Source organism: Anser cygnoides, chromosome 2 (assembly GCF_040182565.1).
Source record: "Anser cygnoides isolate HZ-2024a breed goose chromosome 2, Taihu_goose_T2T_genome, whole genome shotgun sequence".
NCBI lineage: Eukaryota > Metazoa > Chordata > Aves > Anseriformes > Anatidae > Anser > Anser cygnoides.
Window position 1 is genome coordinate 82800529 of NC_089874.1, and position 18622 is coordinate 82819150.

Genomic DNA, 18622 nt, shown 5'->3' on the forward strand with positions numbered 1-18622 from the left:
TTCATTAATAGCCTTTTTCTTCTCATTCTCTCATCGATGAAGTCCAGTGACCTATTTCATCTGCCTCAAACGAAGGACTCTTAAAAGATGGTCTCTTAAATTTATTTTCTCAACCCTGGGGCCATATAATTACTGCTGCTCACCCATGCTTTTCGTGTTTAGATACTGGAAGGATGCATGTATTCTTTGTCACTGTTACAACATTCCCATGAAAAATCAGTGGCAGCCATCATGTTCCTGACTTGGGTTCTGCTCACGGTCAGCTGTAGTCAGCCAGCCAAACCTTCTTGAGATGGTTACAGAAGCAAGAGGTATCTTCATTAAGCTGATTGATAGCTGACAAATGTGCTGCCTCTCAGGTTCTGATCTCTGCTCAGATCGGAACAGCAGAGACCTGGAGCAGGACCCAGATGCTGGTTTTGAAGTTGCAGCTAGTTCCTCTCAGCAACTTTCCTCAGGGAGTGCGTGATTACCTTGTGATGACCCCCATGACTCAACAGATAAAAAGCTTCATTACGCCAAGAGAAACAGGTCACAAGTGTAGCTCAGGTTGAGATTCAGAAAGGCACTTGCGTGTCCCCTGCTTTGTGAGTATTGTGGCTTAAGTCAGTAGGATGCATTAACAGGCACAGGATCTGTTCGAGGACTTCTCTGCGTAGATGGCTGTCTGTGCTAGCTGTGTATTCAGTTACTTAGGTCAAGGGAGACGAAAGGAAGAGGTTGTTAACACCAGCTTGGCAGCACTGTGATTGCAACCTGCTGAGAGCCCACTGTTGCTTAGATTTGCTCTGTACAGGGGGAAAACATTAGAATTGAACACATTTTAAATGCAGGAGTCTGTTTGAGAGACTGATGCAAAAAGCCCTGTTAGAATTTCCTCTCAGCATCCCTTTTATTACATCATGCTATAACAGTATTTTTACATTCAGTGATTTGATACATATTCCAGTACCTTGTTGGACAATGCACTTTGGACTCACTGCCTGTTAGGCAGGCAAAGTCCAGTGCCCGTCCCTTGCTGAAGCTCCTGTTCTTCGGCACAGTCCCAGAGCTGACTTCAGACTAACGTGGCAAGAGCCTGGATGTCGCGGGAGCTCTCAGGGGTCCTGCGGACGGCGTGGTCATTTCTGGTATTTCTGTCTCTAACGCTGCTATTGGGGCTGTACTGAGCCTTGGCCGCGTGGCTCCGGAAGGCCCGGACAGTTCGAATAGCAAGGATGCAGACCACAAAGCTAGCGAAGTACAAGCAGGCAGCAGCAACGCCAAAGAGGCCGACGGCTGCGTCGCCACCCTGGACCACGCAGTTCATGGAGGTATAGCCGCGGCGCGCGTACAGCCTCTCGCGCCTCTTGCAGGTTTCCGTGGAGTTCACCTGGCTGACAAAATGCAAGTAGAGGCCGACTGCGGCGACGTAGCCCGTGCCGGCCAGGAGGTTGAAGGCACATTCGCCAGCGAGCAGCCCCAGTTTGAGGCGGTGGATGGGCTTCACCCCCACAACAAGGAAGACGAGCGTAAGTGCTGCTGCTGTTAAGCTGAAGGCTACCCCGCCGTAGACGCACGGGGCTCTCATCTGGGTGATCTGCATGTCGAGCTCTCTCACCTCCTGGAGCTCTGTTCCCTCGAAGGGGCTGTAGGCTGAGTTCAGGTTAAAGGACCCGAGACCCAAACCGCCGAGGGAAGTGAAGCCTGCAACAGAGGCCTGGGCAGCGCCCACGCAAATCAGAACCAGGAGGTTAACTGTGATTTCCACGAACTTCAGAATGCCTGTAAGGAGCAGAAAGATGGGAACAGACGTCAAAATCACGTCTTGAGCAAACTGGGGGTGATAAAAGTACACCAAAACCATAAACAGCACTATTACGGAGATAGTCCTCTTGGCTACAACAACAGAAGGGTATTTCTTTAAAAGTAATAATGAAAAAAAATAGTGCGAGCTCTCATGGGTACATTTCAGAAGTTGGGCAAATTATTATTTTTTTTTTAATTTGTCAGTGTGCTTGATAAATGGATCTCCACGGGGATGGAGGGGAAAAATCCATAAAAATTTTACTGTGCTTGTGTGACTGCCAAGGAAAGTGAACGGTGATTGTATTTTGGCCTGCAACTACTTGGCATAAACACTGAACAAGAAATATCCAGTATGAACAAAATGCTGAGGTGAAAGCTGACAAAAACCTAGAATCTTCTAATGGCTTAAAATTTGTACAGTTATTTAGGTCCTTAAAAACATGTTTACTGCTTTAACTTACGTATTTTGTGTCTAATCAGATACACCTTCCACTTTATCTCTCACGAAATCTCTTCATAAATATTAAGAAGCAGTTCCTGATTGTTTAGAAAAAGTGGGGGACGGGGACAAAAAATGCCTTATATACTGGGGTAAGGTAGTGGAAATTTGATACAACTTTGTGTTCTCTTACGCATGCCCAGTTTCAGAAGAAAGCCTTATGATTGCTGAGCTGACTCTTCTCATGTTATACTACTGATAAAGGTAATCAAGATTTTTTTTAAGCAAAAAGAAGTGGATAAATGGCTTCTTTTTGTACTAGTTGCCTGTCAGGAAAGAGCAGCGTGGCTTAGATAAATCTGATTATTCTGTGACAGCTCACTAGGGGTCAGGCTAAGATTAGTAAACATGACTGTTGTTGAAATGTAGCATAGCTAGAGTTGCCTATTTGGGAAACGAAAACCCCCAGTGTATCACGTGTCTTGACCCTCTGGTCCTGAAATTAATTACTGAATAGTGAGTCGTCTTATCCCACTGTAGTCTGACAACCAAGAATGTAAGATGCTTCACACAGTGGTCCTATATTTGTCTTTAGAGTGGGGTGGGATCCTTGGCTTGCATACAGATGTTCATTTTATGCTACTAACGTTGATCAGCATGGCATTCTCCTCTTGAGCAATGGCTCAATTGCTGTCAAGGCTGTATGGGCTTGAAAAGAAATCCTCTCTTGTGTTGCCAGATGCTTCTAACTGAAGAAAGTCAGCAACAGCCGCTACGAAGGATCATTGGATATTCCTGTTCTGCCCTTTCTTAGTCCCTCCACAGAGGGCTGAGACAACAAATACCCTCCTGCTGCTGCTGCTTGCTTTCACTGGAAGGCGCTTCTGACAAGGTTTGACAAGGGCCTTTGGTTACTTCAGGAGTGCTTGCTTTCCCCCTGTCACCAGACTGCTCCCCTCACTTCTGCTAACACAGCTGTTGGTAGGTGCTGAGCCCCTTCGCATCACGGCCCTGTGAACCATCTGCTTAGCACACACAGGAGCAATGACAGCGGTGGTAATACCTGGGAACAGAATATCTGAGGCTCAGCATGTTTCAGGTTGTGGGTGTGTGCATGTGTATACATATGAAATGTACACACATTTCATATCCTAAGGAGAAATAACTAAAGCAGGCAGAGAAGACAGCGTTATCGTTGAGGAAGAAATAAGCATGCACTTCTATGCATGTTTTCTTCAGAGATGATGCCCATTTCTGCGTGAAAACCTGCCTTTTCCTTGACCCTTCTTCCACACAACCATTTCTGTGAAGCACGGCAATAATCATGCTGTTTAGTAATCGTGTTCACGAGGCTTTGTCATCTAAGGAAATATTTGTGAAGCTATATGTAAAGAGAAATTTAAATCTCAGTCAATGAGACAGGATCTGGGCCTCCTTGTACCAATTTCAAACAATGAAAGCAAAAAGACTTGAAGTTTTTAATGGGTACAGAGTCACTGCTTAACTAGGACTGTTCAAAATATTTTTAAAGAGTAATAGTAGTACAGGACATTCAGTGGAACTGGATCAGATTTTTTTTTTGTCTACCCACTTGATCAGTACTATATGCCTCCCAGATTCAGGGATTTGGCTTAGGTCCTCACGGTCCTTGAGCAGCGTCAGTTGCAGAAGGTGACTTTAAAGGCTGACAACTGATTTCACAGATGCTCTATCGGGAAGCAGTTCTGAAGAGTTTACAGGGAGGAAAGACCACCTGATGAAGGGAAAGCTAAGTTTTAAGTACGTACGGAAAACTGAAAGATGGGAATTCATGAACAGCCAGACTTCTCCTACCTCTGTCCTCAGAACTTCTCTGACCAGTGAAGCACTCTGACCTGTTAAGTATCAACTTTTCCTATACATCGCCTTGCTGAGCTTTGGAAAAGGCAATTTTCTGTTGCACCTGCTGCTCCACATTTATAACAGTATGAAAACAACTGACCCCGATCCTCAATGGCATTGTTCAAAAATTTCCTATGTATTCACACAAAGCCTTGACTTTACTGGGCTGACTGCTGGCACTACTGTAGGACTGGCATGATGTGATGAGAGGAGAAATATAATCAGCGTGGGCTGCTGTATTTTTAACTGCAGTAGTAGATGCTTTAATGGCATGCTTGGAAAATTTCTCTTGACATGGCATTCAGGTTGGACAAGTTTTATATGTACCTGCAGTGTTTTCACACACGCCTGCTGTAGAATTGATTGGAGTGACTAAGCAATGGAGAGAGGTTCATTAGCAGTTACTCCATCGGTTATTTGCAGTATCTGGATCAACTTTCAAACAAACAAAAAAACAGTAACAGAATCTCTGGTATTACAGAAAATCATAAAATGACGAACACTATGTAGATCAAAGCTGTGAATGTAAGGTCTCTGATGACAGCCAGCAGGGTTTGTGAAAACAGTAGACAAGATATTCCTAAGGCCTTGTACAATCTTAGGGATTTTGAAGGAAACTTTAAGCCCTACAGTATGTTCAAATCTTGACCCAGGCACCCTAAAAACTTCATACAACCTTCACCTGTTATCTGTTACAGTTAAAAGCTGATAGTATAGTATATGATAGTATAGTATATAGTATAGTATATGATGGTATAGTAGATTGGGATCTACTATACTAGTATAAACAGGATAGACAGACTTGAGAAATAAGGAGTAAAAGGACAGTGAAATTATTTGAGTATTAATGTCTGTCAAGGTATGCCAATTAACGCATCATAGCAGTGATCTATGTAAAGCGTTATACTACAGGCAAAAAGGACCAAGTTCGCATCCACACTTGACCTGAGTCTCCATTGTCATTCTTACTTTCACAGGCTGGTTAGCTAAGTCATCTTAGTTATAGCTGCAGAAACCACGTTGCCAAATTTCTTTCCAGAGTGGCAGCTGTTGATCTCTGCAAGTATTCCCTAATCCCATGCAACGACAAACGTGTTGCAAGACTTGAGCATAAAATGACAGGAGGCCTGAAAGTCACAGACTCATAGATTGATAGAATCTCAGAATGCCACTGGCTTGTATTTTTTTTCCCTCTTCCTTTCTCAAGGTCAAAATCTTGGGATCAATCTAAAATGTTACTGATTTATATCAGAATTAGCAAAGGAAATAGCTGGCTTTGGGAATGAGCTCTCTCCATCCTGAGCAAGTAATGAGACTGAGTTCTTGGTTCCTCAATTTCCATTTCCCCTCCCATACTTTTCTGCACTGCTTTTCAGCGCTAAAGGTGGGAAGAACTGATGCAACCCAGAAAGCCATGGATGCTGCCAGAAGCTTTACAGAGAATTGCTTCACTCATTCTATAAAATCCAAATCTGCAATGGGTGATACCTTCAATTTATTGCACTTGTAAACTTTGTCTGCTGTGTAAGCTACCTGCTGTAACAAACATGGTGTCTTCCACAAAATACAATCTTTCAATTTATATCATTTATCTATTATTCATCGTTTTCTCTCCCTTCTATGAGAACTGCATGCTTTGCCATTGCCATGGCATCAATGCACTGATCAGTAGCTTTGTTTTATATAAAATGGTGGGCTCAAACATGCAGCAAAGCAAGCAGGCAGACTGGAAGAGTGCAGAGCCATAGGCAGCTGACCTTACTCTAACAGGTCCTACCCTTGGTTGGGCAGTCATCATGTTCTTCCCTGGCCCAATAATAACCCTGGCCTAGTATTAAGCTCTTCCAAGAGCTGTTTTAATAAATTAAAAGAGCATGAAACAATTCAACTCTTCTCTTGTGTGCTGCTGTTTTTTCCTGCAACTTTAGCAACTTGAAGTGACTCACGGAGTATCTGATGAGCAATTGTGCTTGGCACGAGTTTAGCAGGGGAAATAACACAGCCAGGACCAGAGAAAGATCAGAAACTCTCCTTTTCAGGTGAGGCGAGCTGTTAAATCTGCATGCGTTGTCTCACAAAACGACACCGCGTGTGACTGTGTGGTACCCAGTAAACCCAAGGTATGTTCAAGTCTCGCATGCTGGAAGCTGTCAAGTCTTTTTCACCCAGGCACTGTGGCAGGATGACCCCAACATGCAGGCATCACCATCAGCATGGGTATGTACATGCGTCCACAAAGTAACACGGTCAATTCACGTTTGTTCCTATGTTTCCACAGCTGACAAAAGCCCATCTGTAGGACAGTCAGATCTGGCTGTTCCTCTTGAACTCCCCCTGACCCCGTGAGGGCCTGACTAATAGACGAGGCCTTCAGAGTGTCTTCCTCCACTGCGCCTTGGCACAGCTGTCAGTTTTTTCCCCTCTGTTGACTGCACGTGGGCTCTTCCTCCTGACTCTTTTGGTACCATTCCTTCCTGTTGATTTAACAACTCTAAGATACTTTATGTTCGTCTTTCTCTGCATGGCTTCTGGCTCGCTCTCTCCCTCTGCTCCCCTCGCAGGCCGTGTGCCATCGGGATCGGCGGTCCCAGAGGTGTCTGTCTGTCCCTCTGAGACACCTCGACCCTAGTGCCACGGTGCATGTGCCACGGCAGGCAGCACAAGGAAAAACCGCACGCTGACCCGCACAGGTAAGCGGTGCCTGTGTCACTTCCCATTAGGGGTCGCTCAAGGAGAAGGGAAGACAGGAGTTAACGGCTACAATACATGCAGTAAAAATAATTCTCCCTGCCTTTCTCACTAAAAGTTGTCTTGTTTTCCAGTTTGGGTAGCTTTCTGCTTTTCAGAGGTAATGTTTTTTTATTTTTTTTCCCCCCCTCCAAAGGAGCAGACAAGTATTTTGACCATATATAGCAACTTACAAAAGCTGGAGACAGTCCTGAAAAGGATTTCATATGCTGAACTTCTCCCGACAGTGCAGGTTTTGCATTCCACAGAGAGTAAGGACACAGCTCAATGTGCAGCTTTGGTCACCTCTGGGCTAAACTGAGTCGGTGGCAGGAGAAATACAATGGGTGGGAAGGGGAGAAAATGTCAAATGAAAAGGAATTTTGTTCCTCAAAAATGCGACAGAAGGGAGGAGGAAACAAAACAATGGAGGAGACCTAAAGAAGGGAAATGAAAAGGAGACAACAGTCGCAACAGATTAAAAATGTTAAATCTGGATGCAAAGTACTAAAGTATCTTACTAATGGTGTTATTTCCCTCATGTAGACCAGCATGAAGCATGATCTTACTCTTACTGAAATGAGCAACGAGAAGTAGACCAACTTCGTTAATGCAAGTTCAGGGCAATACACAGCTTTGCCAGAAATAAGCAAACCTTCCCCAAGCCCCCACACCACCACTCTTTGTGTAGGTCTCCGTGTTCTTTAGTCAGTGGTGGATTTAACTTTCACTGAGTTATGCTAAAATCTCCCTAATAGAGTAACATTCAAAGGATTAAAAAGACAAAACAAAACTCAGAACACTCAGAACTCAGAACAATAGTTACAAACAAGGAAAATTAAATTATTCATGTGCTCTGGAAAGAAGCACTACTACTGTCTTTTAATGAGTTGTCCCTCTTTACTAAAGACGATCGCTCTGCTAGGAAATCTCAAAGGATGATCAGCCTTGGTTTTAATGATTCACACAAGCCTTATATTCATAATTAATGCTCAAATTCAAATGTACTGCCCTGTTTTTCATGTGTATCATCTTCCCTTGAAAAACTATTGTCCCACCTACTCTATCCAATTTTCACAGAAAAGCATAGACTTGATTTGCAGAACTACTTCCTCAGCCTCTGTCCCCAGAGAGTTTCCCACCACTGTATGACACTGATTTACTTGCAACTGAGGCACAGTTTCAGTGTTTTTTCCCTGTCTGGGAACAACAGCTTTTGTCGCAGCAGTTCCTCAAAGCATCACTTGTAAGCATGACTTTAATTCCTCTCCTGTTAACCCAGCATGAGTCACCTTCTACAGTTTTGGAAAAGGTGGGAAGCAGAAGGTCTTGCATTGAACTGCAGAACTTAGTAATACTGATTTAAATACAATAGCTGTAAAAAGCCTTCGATGTATTTGTGTCCCTGGTAGGTCCCCGCATGAGAGACCTCATGTTCTGCATTTCAGGAAATGGCATTTTTTTTTCCTAACATACCCGTAGTTCAGTCAGGTAGTAAACAAATATCTTGGTATCAAAACTAACTTGCAGGGGTTTTATGCTTTTTTTTTTACTTAAAGTCCAGAAAACAATGAAATGCTCGTCTCTTATGCCAACTTTCTGTAGCCACTCCTTTCATTTAAACTGAAACTGAGCCGCCTTTAGAAGGTATAAAGATTGGGGTGTTACCGCTCTTTAAGTAACCATAGCCTGGCTGAAGGTAGGGCAGGTTGGAGGAGCCTGTGAACCGGAGCTTCTCATTCACTTGACAACTTGTGGGTTGTCGTACCTGGTGAGCAGCATTCCTGGCTGGATGTATTTTTCTCCTTTAAGTGAGCTATGATCCCTTGCTAAAGAAATACAGCTACGTTCAATATAGTCACTCTGCTGTATTAATCAGCTTGGAGAGCCACTTTTTGAAGACGACAGTTTTTCTTGGTTGCTAGAATTTGGGTCAGATGAGAGGCAGACAAACCCAGTGGCCTTGCAAGAAAGATGGTACCACTCTTATTTTACACTGGTAGAGCACAGACTTAACTAAGATTTCCCAGTAGGGAACCATGGACCACAGTCAAACATATGCTTAACAGCTAACATCAACTTTGCCTGCTTTCTTTCCCTGCTACCTCAGGTCAATCTTCTCAGCTGTAGTTCTTCCCTCTCTAAAAACAATAATGTACCTGTTAGCACAATCCCAAAAGGTGGGTGAAAACAACTGATATAAAAACGTGGGCAGAGGGGAGTCGCATATCATGACAGGGCAACAGTTTGTTAAAGGTAGAATACGTTATCTGCAACGATTGTAGCTCCCCTTCGCAGATTTATAGAGCTAATTGCTCATGGCTATTTGTATTTTATGGCAAAACCAAGCTTACCTCCAAATGAAATACTCTTCAGAACAGGAAGGTTACCTGCAGCTCTGCTGTGCCCTGTATCTTGTTAATGTGCAATATTAATTAAGCATTTCCAATCATTTGGACTATCCTCATTAGCTTAGCTCTATCCAATTCACACTATTAATGCCCTCTGTCTTTACAATTCCAGGATTAAAAAACTTGATGGCAAATTTCAGCTGTTATTCACACTGTATTTAAATATACTTTGTAAGAGATAGAAGGGGCATGCTACCTAATTACAAGTGAGACTACAGGGGAACTCGGTGCTCTGTTCTTATAACAGAAACATGTTGAAATTAACCGAGTGTCTACTAGCGTGATCCTTCTGCTTAGGGTGACTTTTCACCTTGTTATTTTTTCCACTCTATGAGCATTTGCCAGCATGTGTAGCTACAGGAAAAACTTAGACTGTGCTTTGTGAAAACAAAAGCCTATAGATGTTTACATTTGAATTACTGCTGGCTTGTTAATGCATGAGTATAACTTGGAGAAAGTCATTGTTATTCCCTAATTCTATTTCCTCCTTCAAATAAACTTAGTTTGATATTTCCTCCTGGCTATGTTTGAAGTCATAGACTTTTTTTGTTGTTACAAATCATAATGCTGTCTTCTTCTGAGAGGAAATTGGTCTGAAGGCTACAACAATTGTGAATGTTAGAATCTAAGCTAAAGACATCAATGTTTGGAAGCGCCTACAATATGCTTAAGAAATCTGATAGTGTTCATGGCGCCTCTTTAAGCCGTAATCATGGCAGAAAAGAACAGGGACTCAATTATATTTGTTCCATCACAAACTTTTTTCTATCCTTTTTAAGTGCTGTCTCCCTTAAATGCCACATGGATTGAAGTACTAAAAAAAAAAAAAAAAGTTAGCACTCAAGTTATGACTAGCATGGTACAATTCTATTCAAGGCAAAAATGCAGGCATTTCCTCAGTCAGATACTGACCAAAGATGATGGTGGAAACTTTGTTTACCTTCACCATTTAAGCAAAAGTAAAGAAAACATTATCCTGCAATTGCATTGCTCCACCTCTTTCACACCAATATACATAATGAAGTTATAACAAAAAGTTTTTGAGGTCGAGTGACCAAATATCTGTGACCAATTTAAGATCAGCAATTCGCTCTTGGTTTTGGCTCAGATTTTGCTCTCTCTAAGGTGAAGGAACAACCATGGCAGCCAGCCTTGAACAACTTCTTGTTCCTTCTAAGCAAAGCAAATATGATTGCTAACTTAATTTTCATAGAACTATAGAAACCTTATCCGTAGTAACCGAGAAAGCAAGTTCAATGTGATTGTCTAAAATAACTTTAGCTCTAAGTATCCCCAGGCCAAAAACTCTGTAATTTTCAACATGTGTTGTCGTAGCTGCAGAAAATGGTTATTCCAAGCACAAGTTCCTTAGCTGATGATAGGTTCGTCTTTATCAGAAGTTTATTTCCAATTCCTGTATAATTATAAAGAATACCTAGATAGCTTGACACCATTCTATAAGCTGTTGTGTACTACAGAAACAGAAGGTGGCAAACTTCTGTGTGTCTATTGTCTTCTGAACCTATAATCTGCAGATCCAAAAGTGTGACTTACCCTATGAAAAAAAGCATAGAAACTAGACATAAAGCTAGCATAGCAAAGAAAAGTCAAAAGTTCTGTAGAGGGGCAGGTGTTTGAAAGAATCAGCAGGTATATGAAGAGAGGCAATCCAAGTCGTAGTACATCTTATTTTTCAAAAAAGCTTATGATGAAGCTTCTAGCTAACAGCTCTTAAAGGACACAAGCTCCTGTGAGATAAAAGGGAAGATCCTCTCATGGATTAGCAGTTGTTAAAGGAAAATAAAGAGGAAATGACTGGCTTTCAAGCAGATGGAGTTAAGGGAGAAATCTTTGTTCTGTGCTGCCTGTCACTAGCTATGCCTGTATTAGCAGTGCAATGGGAGTGGATCCACAGAATGAAACAGTTGGAGACCCTAAAAAGTATTAAACACAACTGAAGTGAAAACAGTTATTCAGTTCACAAAATGGTACCTATTCCAGAGAACAACTCACTCTCTACTGGTCCAAATCCTTACATTTCTCCTAAATTTGCAGTCTAGTATATTGCTTGAGAGGATGTGTAAGTAGATGACTTCCTTACACAATCCAGTACTGCTACCCATGTGGTATTGACCTGAACAGCTTTGAAGAGGTCTTGCCCACAGAATTTTTTAACAGATCTTTTCCTTCTGTTTTCAGGATGAAAGGTTTAAAAAAGGAGCAGAATGGTATGAAGTTTCTTAGATAGCATCAAATGTTCCTAATGGTGCAAGAGTTTAGTATCAGTTGGCAGTTGTTCCTTCCATTATATTCATGTTGGGTTTATTTTCATAATGCAGTTAAAGGAAAAAAAAAAGGGGGGGGGGATTAGGGACAAAAGGAGAGAATAATAAACGATAAGAGAACAATGTATTTTTTTGTGCTGCTGCTTGCAGCTGAAGTGTTAGAAGGATCCCTGCAAAAGTAACAGTCTGTTTAGGAAACTTGACTTTAGCTTTTTGGATATTGCTGGTGAAGAGCATGGATAAAGAGGACAGTACTTAGGTGAAGCAAATACTTCACAGAGCTCTGGTTGTTTAGAATTCCTCTCTGGTATGCCAAACTCAACAACACGCACTGAAAACTTAAGTATAGTTGCTGGGCAAAAGCAAAAAATAGATTTAGTGAAAGAAGAGTGATGCGTGCTCGCAGACTTCACATTTCCTTAGAAAAGACTGTGCTAGATCACTTGATTTCTCAGCCTCACTTGATACTACTAATTTATTTTGGAATTAAGGCGATCAGGAAGGGGGATTTCATCAGAGTGCTGATAAAACACTGGCAAAAGGAAGATACTTAAGAAGCATTTTGAGGAACTTTCAATGCTGTAAGAAGCTGTACCTCACATGTACTGACTCTGTATTCAACAGTTCATGTAGTTTTTCATTTATAATGTTTGCTATCTGACTGACGGAAATACAGAATTCTGCAAAACAATTCTAGGAAATTCTGCTAAATCTTGGTACTTTCAAAAATTAAATGGCGTGGTAAAATTCTCATGATCTTATCAACCTCAAATTTCTTTTCATTTATTGAAATAAAACCCTTAACAAAGTGGTTTATTTTCTATATGATCTCTTTTCCCTCTTCCACTGCAAGCTCAGACACTATATTTTTTGGGAAATACTGAGCAATACCTAGGGGAGGGTGGGAGTGAAATCATCGTCGTCAACTGATGCATGCAAATCTAGGACATTTTGAAAATGTTAATGATGTTTAATGCGCTGAAATAATGAGAAGCAAATGGGGGGAAAAAAGCACAAGTCACATTAAGCTACCCATAAGTCTAAACAATCAGTGAAACTGGAAACTAAAAATAACGTGGCACTTCATTTTTCTAAACCTGTGAAAAAATAACACATGGAGTCTTCTAAGGTTTTTCAGACAAGTTAAAACAATCCAGCACTGCTGCAGGAAGAACTGCCAATACAATCTTATCAGGAATAAAATAATTATGGGTCTGTGTCAGTAAATACGCTCTGCTAACTGTTGGAGTTAAAACTCCTTGAAAAAAAACCAAACTGCATACAAATAAACAATTACAACATATTTTTAAGAGAAAATAGCTCAGCTCACTCTTAAAATTGTTCACACAGAGAGAAATATCAAGAGCAAATCAAGTGAGTTATTTAACTTCCCTTCATGGAGCAAAGAAATAATATTGTGTTATGTGTTTTCATTTCCTTGCAACAACTAAACTCTTCATTTGTCTCTTTAGCGGAGAACACTGCAAGGCTTTTTATACACTCTGCCAAAGACCTTGCACCTAACTGCATGTTTTAACTTAGACTGCAGTGGGCCTTTTTTAAAAACAGTGAGAATGCTCTCTGTCCTGAAGAGAGAAAATTTTAAAGGAGCAGTAGGCATTTCTGCTACTTTTTTTTTTTTTTCAGTTTACGTGAATGAGTTTAACTTAAGAGTTAAGGCTGATTTCCTCCCACATTCATGATTGTTTCTCTGTTTGTTGTAGCCACTTTCTAGGTATGAAAAAAAAATAATGGTATTTCTCAAGAGCTGTTTTCTACGGACACGAATCCAACAATAGTTTTGTGTCATGCTATGTTACTTTATAAAGATGCATCAGCGATGACTGGATTATATCCAGAGTTGATAAAAAGTCTGAGAAGAGTGTGTCAGAATGCTGAGGCTTTGATGTTGCATTAGTTATATTTAAATTGCCTGCGGATGCAAGTATTTATTTCATTCCTAAATCCCAAAGCTTAACTCTTGCTGCACAAACTGGCAATTATGCACATGACCCACGCTGGTGCTCTGGATGCAAACTCTGTATATGCATCTTCAGGTATCTAAATATCTCTGTAAATCTTGCTTTTCAATACCTAAAACTAGTTACTAACCTGCAGTTACGTCATTCATTCATTTTAACTTAGAATTTTAGATATTCCCCTCAGCTTTACATTGTTGTGCTTCTGAACACAGAAATCAAAACCAAGACCAGCCCTAGGAAGGAGAGAGGAGTAGATGGCAGGTAGTAAGAACCTCACGTACCTCTTGTTGTGCATACCTTTGAACACTTCATTGAGAAGGTTTCCTTGGGAGGATAATACTGAGGCGGTGGGCCAAAATATTCCCGTGATGCTCCTGAAGATTTAGAGTATGAGTCTGAGCAAACAGTGGAAGCCCTTGAGTGCTGGCCACCTCGGATATCTCTTGCTGACCTACAATGGAGTAAACAGGTAATGTATAGTAATTAAATCATGCTTTCTTGTGAATGTGAAAACATTAAAAACTGGAAGAAGCTCCTGTTAGTGGAACCAGCTGACTCGTTTCGTAAGTCTCCGATCTTTTTTGCTTGTGTGTTTTGGAAGCAAATATTGCATAAAAACTTGCATAAATCCATGCAAAAGTTGCATAAATCCATGTTCACAAGCATATTTGCACTCGATCATTCACTATTATTTTGGAAAGCTGTGTACTCACAGGCTGCACTTGGTTCGGTTACTCGCAAAAGGCAGCAAGAAGAGTGTGAGGGGAGAGTTCTTGTCTCCTTACAAATGAAGTAACAGATTTTTTTTTCCATGAAAAACAAACATTTTTAGCTAGTCCTGAGAATAAAACTTAAAATTATTTTCAAATTTAAAAAGCAGTTGAAGATGTTAAAACTGGGGAAAAACATTAGCCTATATGTCTTTCTCTCTTTTCTGAACTCCCTAATGACAGGTGAAGAAGAATCTAAAATCAGCCAAAATAAATGAATTTCATGGATCTCTGCTTTGAATCTTCATTTGTATACTTCAAATTGGAATTGTCTGGTTTGCTGCAATGACATACAGCTCCACAAATCAAGACTGATGATGTTTAAGGTTGGTGGGATTTAGATTATTCTGTGTGAACAGTACAATTTGCTCTTTTAAAACTGAGTTAACACTCGGGTTAAAAGAAACAGTGGCTGTAAATCACTTTGTAAATGCTTGGTCTAAGCTAAACGTTCTCCCTCATTTGAAAGAGAATTGGAACTTGCCTTTTTCAAGGTACAGCTGGATGATGTTGTTATTACAGGGTATTTTAAGTCTCATTCCACATTATTGTTTTTGTGTCTTCCTATTCAATTACTATCTTGAATTTCTTATCCACATATCAGTATTTACAACTGTAGTTTTGTTTCCTAGTATCACAGCACTTGGGTTTATCTTCATCCAATTCCAGATTCAACTTACAAAAATATTATCACATTCATCCACATTAAATCATGTTCTTTGTAATCTTACATTTTAATTAAGACCTTCAGTAACAAGACCAATGCTAACATCTCCGTGTGTAGTTGCCAACAGCTCTATTTGGCTGAAACAATCCTGATTTTTCTGACCTTTGTCCTGTGTCTTGTGCAACCACCAAAGCATCCTGCGCAGCTGTGTCACATAAATTAAATAAGCTGTGTGATTTATAAAACTTCCAGTTAACTTGAAAGCAATCCCTTTGGTACTTCTGATGCAGCTGCTTCTCTCTATTGTATCTTGCTACATGCCAAAAAACAAAACAAAAAAAATAAAAATAAGAAAAAACAACTCCCCTAATGTTCAGTAACTGAGTACAATTGGAAAAAAAAAAATCTTCTAGATGTTTTTTTTTTCCCTCATAATGGGCCTCTTCTGGCCACCTTTGCTCCTGTTTCTCTCCAGGACTTTCCAGTTCAGGGTAATGCAACTCTTTCTTCTCGGCAATGAGAAGACGCTTGCTATAGGAGTTTCAGACAGAAATGTACTGTGAAAGAGAAATACTGTCGCTAGAAAGTCTTTGCTCATATGGGAGTGCATTAGGCACCCAAATTACAACTCCTACAAAACTCTTCCCATCTCTTTAGTTATGGTATCTGGAGGTCTTTTGGTCAATGAACCTAAGATTTCACCAAAGTACTGTAAATTCCTTTCAAAATCAGTTGTTCTTGAGAGGTACACAGGAGAAACGCTGTTAGGTTATACCAAACTCCATCAAAACGATTAATGAAAGTTTTTTGATTAGTTGCAGTGAAGACTGGTGGCTGGAGTCTTGCCTTGACTCTAAGAATGATCTCCATGGCTGTTACAGATCTCTATCTGCAGCTTCCCTTTCTCTAATCCATGCTGTATACAGTGAAGGTCTGTTGGCCTTTCTGGTCCTTCCACCAATTTTTAGTCTGCGTCCAGTAATTTATTTGTAATGGCAAAAACAAGAAGTCCAGAGAAGTTGCGTCAGTGATGCTGTATGTGACACCCCCAACACATTTTTAAAGTGGGGTTAATTAATATATTCCCAGCAAATGCTGCTCTCCTTCTAACATGTTCAAGATAATTTAACTATATTCCCTCCTGATCTTTGCTTTTACTAAGGACAATCATACAGCCTCTGATGACGACTCTTCGGCTGATTTTTGTTCCCATTTCTCTCAAAATTTTCATAGCACGTTAGCTAGTTTTCATAATACAACAGGATTATCATCCATTTTTTTTTATATTTAACTGAAAGTACTCTTTCTAGTCCACACAGTGCATTTCACTACTGCTTTTATTCTTATCCTGTTTTTCTTGTTAATGTGTATTATTGGGGAGGACTTCAGCATTAGAGCTTTTCAAGAATCTTTATTACATTTATCTCCTCCCCCCTCCTTGCCTTTTTTCTTAAATTGCCTTACCTTACAAATAGGCCCCCAGAGGCTAAGCAGATGTGAGGAACACCTTACTGCCCTGGCTGATTTGCTACTGATGTTTACAGCTGCAGATCTCTCTCCAACAAAGCAACCACTGGCATGCCCTCAAAGAAAAACAGTCTAAGCTCAGTTCTAATACGCTGTAGGCTAGCCAGGCTGAAAGGAAGAGTACAATATCCTGAGAGTTTATTTGCCACTCCAACCCTTCTATTAGTTTGTTTATTGTACTGATAGTTGGCTGACCCACTATCAAGTGCCACGAACCGCCTGAGGCACTTAAATAAGTACTCATTTATTGACTGCAACTACTTAAATCAATTTTGTTTTGGATTAGAACTTGTTCGTAGCTGAGCTAGACCAACCTAAGAATTCCGTTAAGTGCCTGTGCTGGTCTCAGTCAAGTGATATTCTGGCTTAAACAATGTGTATTTAGCAAGCCTTGACTTGCTCTTGCCTGCTGACCAACTTTTTAACCACCTGTACAAAGACCCATGGCCACACTTCAACTGCTTGTGACCCAGCTTTATCCAGATAACCCTATGAAAGCCACAGCTCTGCCTGTGTCACACAGCCTCTCTTTCTGCCTCCTCTTAGCCTACTGTTACCCTGGAGCTCAATAAAAAATTAAAAATTGCTTAAAATTTCAGTGTAAAATAGTGTCCTGATTCTTAAAGCAGCATGCTCATGCTTCACGATTTCAAGGCTGAGAAAATACTTTGTTTACTACCCTAATATGAACATATTTAAAAGCAAAAAAGAGGGCAGGCATTGTAGACCTGCTGTGATATGTTCCTTTAAGGTGGTAAAACCTACCTTCCATTGTATGGGTATTGCTTTCTTGTTCTTCTGTCTTCCTCGTATCTATCAGATCCATGATCCTCATGGTGCCTGCGCTGCTTATCTTGGTATCGTCTCCCATCATGAGGCATCTTGTCTTACATGTATTTTTTCTTTCTGAAATAACTTCCTGCACCAGAAAAATAAAACTGTTTAATTTTACAGCTCTACTCAAAGTTATTCATTGACCAGCGCTTACAGAACACATCCATGTCATGCTGATTCAAGACTTGGTAGAGACTTCCTTAAGAAGTAAAGGAAGTAAAATCCTTTAAACTACACGTAAATTAAGTTCAGTAAAGAAGGATGTTTTTCTCTACATTTCCCTATCGATCAAGTAGTCATATTTTTTCTATATCCAACAGGTTTTGCACTGAGGTGATTAGGTTTGCTCTTACCCTTTTGTCTCTGCTGCAAGGACAAGGCACGGTGTCCGCAAAGAACATGGATCTCGACTTTGTTACTGTATTTTTTGTTTGTTTTTAAAGCCAATACAGCATTAAACACAGCAAATACCCACGTGAGCATGTTACCACCACCCAACCTGACAACCTTTATTCTGGAATTTTCAAAGAGGAAGGCACCCCTCGGCGTCAAAAGACGTGTTACCGAACATCGCCTCTCCTTTGGAAAAGCATGCTACAGGCAAAGCTGAAACTAACTTTGCACGAAGACATATCCTTTGTAATTTTCTACTAGCTATTTACAGGGGTGTCGCTTCCTGAAAGTGCCTTTGCCCTTTCGCTGTAAGAGATCTCAGCTCACAGCGTAAGCACCTAAGCGACCATTTGCCATCACCGCAGCCCTTCAGCGTTGCTCTAAAGCTGCCCCGGTCGATTTGGTTTTGACTGATCGACCTCAGGCCTCGCTTAACGACTCCCCTCCCGTCTCCTTAGGGTGCCATTAAAGACAGCAGCCGCCTTATTTATTTATTTTCACGGCGCACAAACAAAGAGCCGCTGTCTCCCCGGTGGAGGCTACGCTCCCCCGTTCGGGGCAGAGGGCACTCCGAATGGCGGCCGCCACCCGCTCCTACCCCGGGGCAGCGGGGATCCTCCCCCGAGGGCGGCCCGGCCCCGAGCCCGGCCACCTCTCCCCGCTGCCCCCGGCCCCTGCCGCCCCTCACCTGAGGGCAGCGCCGAGCTCCGGCTCCCGGCCAGGGCCGTCCTCCGGCGGCGGGGAGGCGGGGGCGGCCGGCGGCGGCCCGGCCCCTGGCGCAGGTGCTGCCCTGCGCCCTGCCCGCCCTGCTCGGCGGGGCCCGGGCGGGTGGCGGCGGCCCGCAGGGCCCCACAGGCATGGGGGAGCGAAATGCCGTGTCCCGAGGCATGTGACAGCCCTGGCTCTGTTTAATTTAAT

At 41.7% G+C, this 18622-nt stretch overlaps 1 protein-coding gene across 2 annotated transcripts; it reads right to left on the reverse strand.

Annotated features, from left to right (window-relative positions):
- Positions 1 to 873: 873 nt before the first annotated feature.
- On the reverse strand, positions 874 to 18531 carry LOC106039936 (MARVEL domain-containing protein 3-like). Of its 2 annotated transcripts, none has more exons than XM_048076131.2 (4): positions 18393 to 18531; positions 17243 to 17396; positions 13795 to 13964; positions 874 to 1764 (listed from the first exon to the last, which is right to left on the reverse strand). In XM_048076131.2, exons 2-4 carry the CDS (start codon positions 17356 to 17358, stop codon positions 1058 to 1060), a joined length of 993 nt encoding a protein of 330 aa, XP_047932088.2. In that variant the 5' UTR covers positions 17359 to 17396; positions 18393 to 18531; the 3' UTR covers positions 874 to 1057. The 2 variants fall into 2 exon arrangements, with proteins under 2 accessions (XP_047932088.2, XP_013042879.3); XM_013187425.3 differs by lacking the exon at positions 18393 to 18531 and adding an exon at positions 17665 to 18305.
- Between the last annotated feature and the right edge of the window lie 91 nt (positions 18532 to 18622).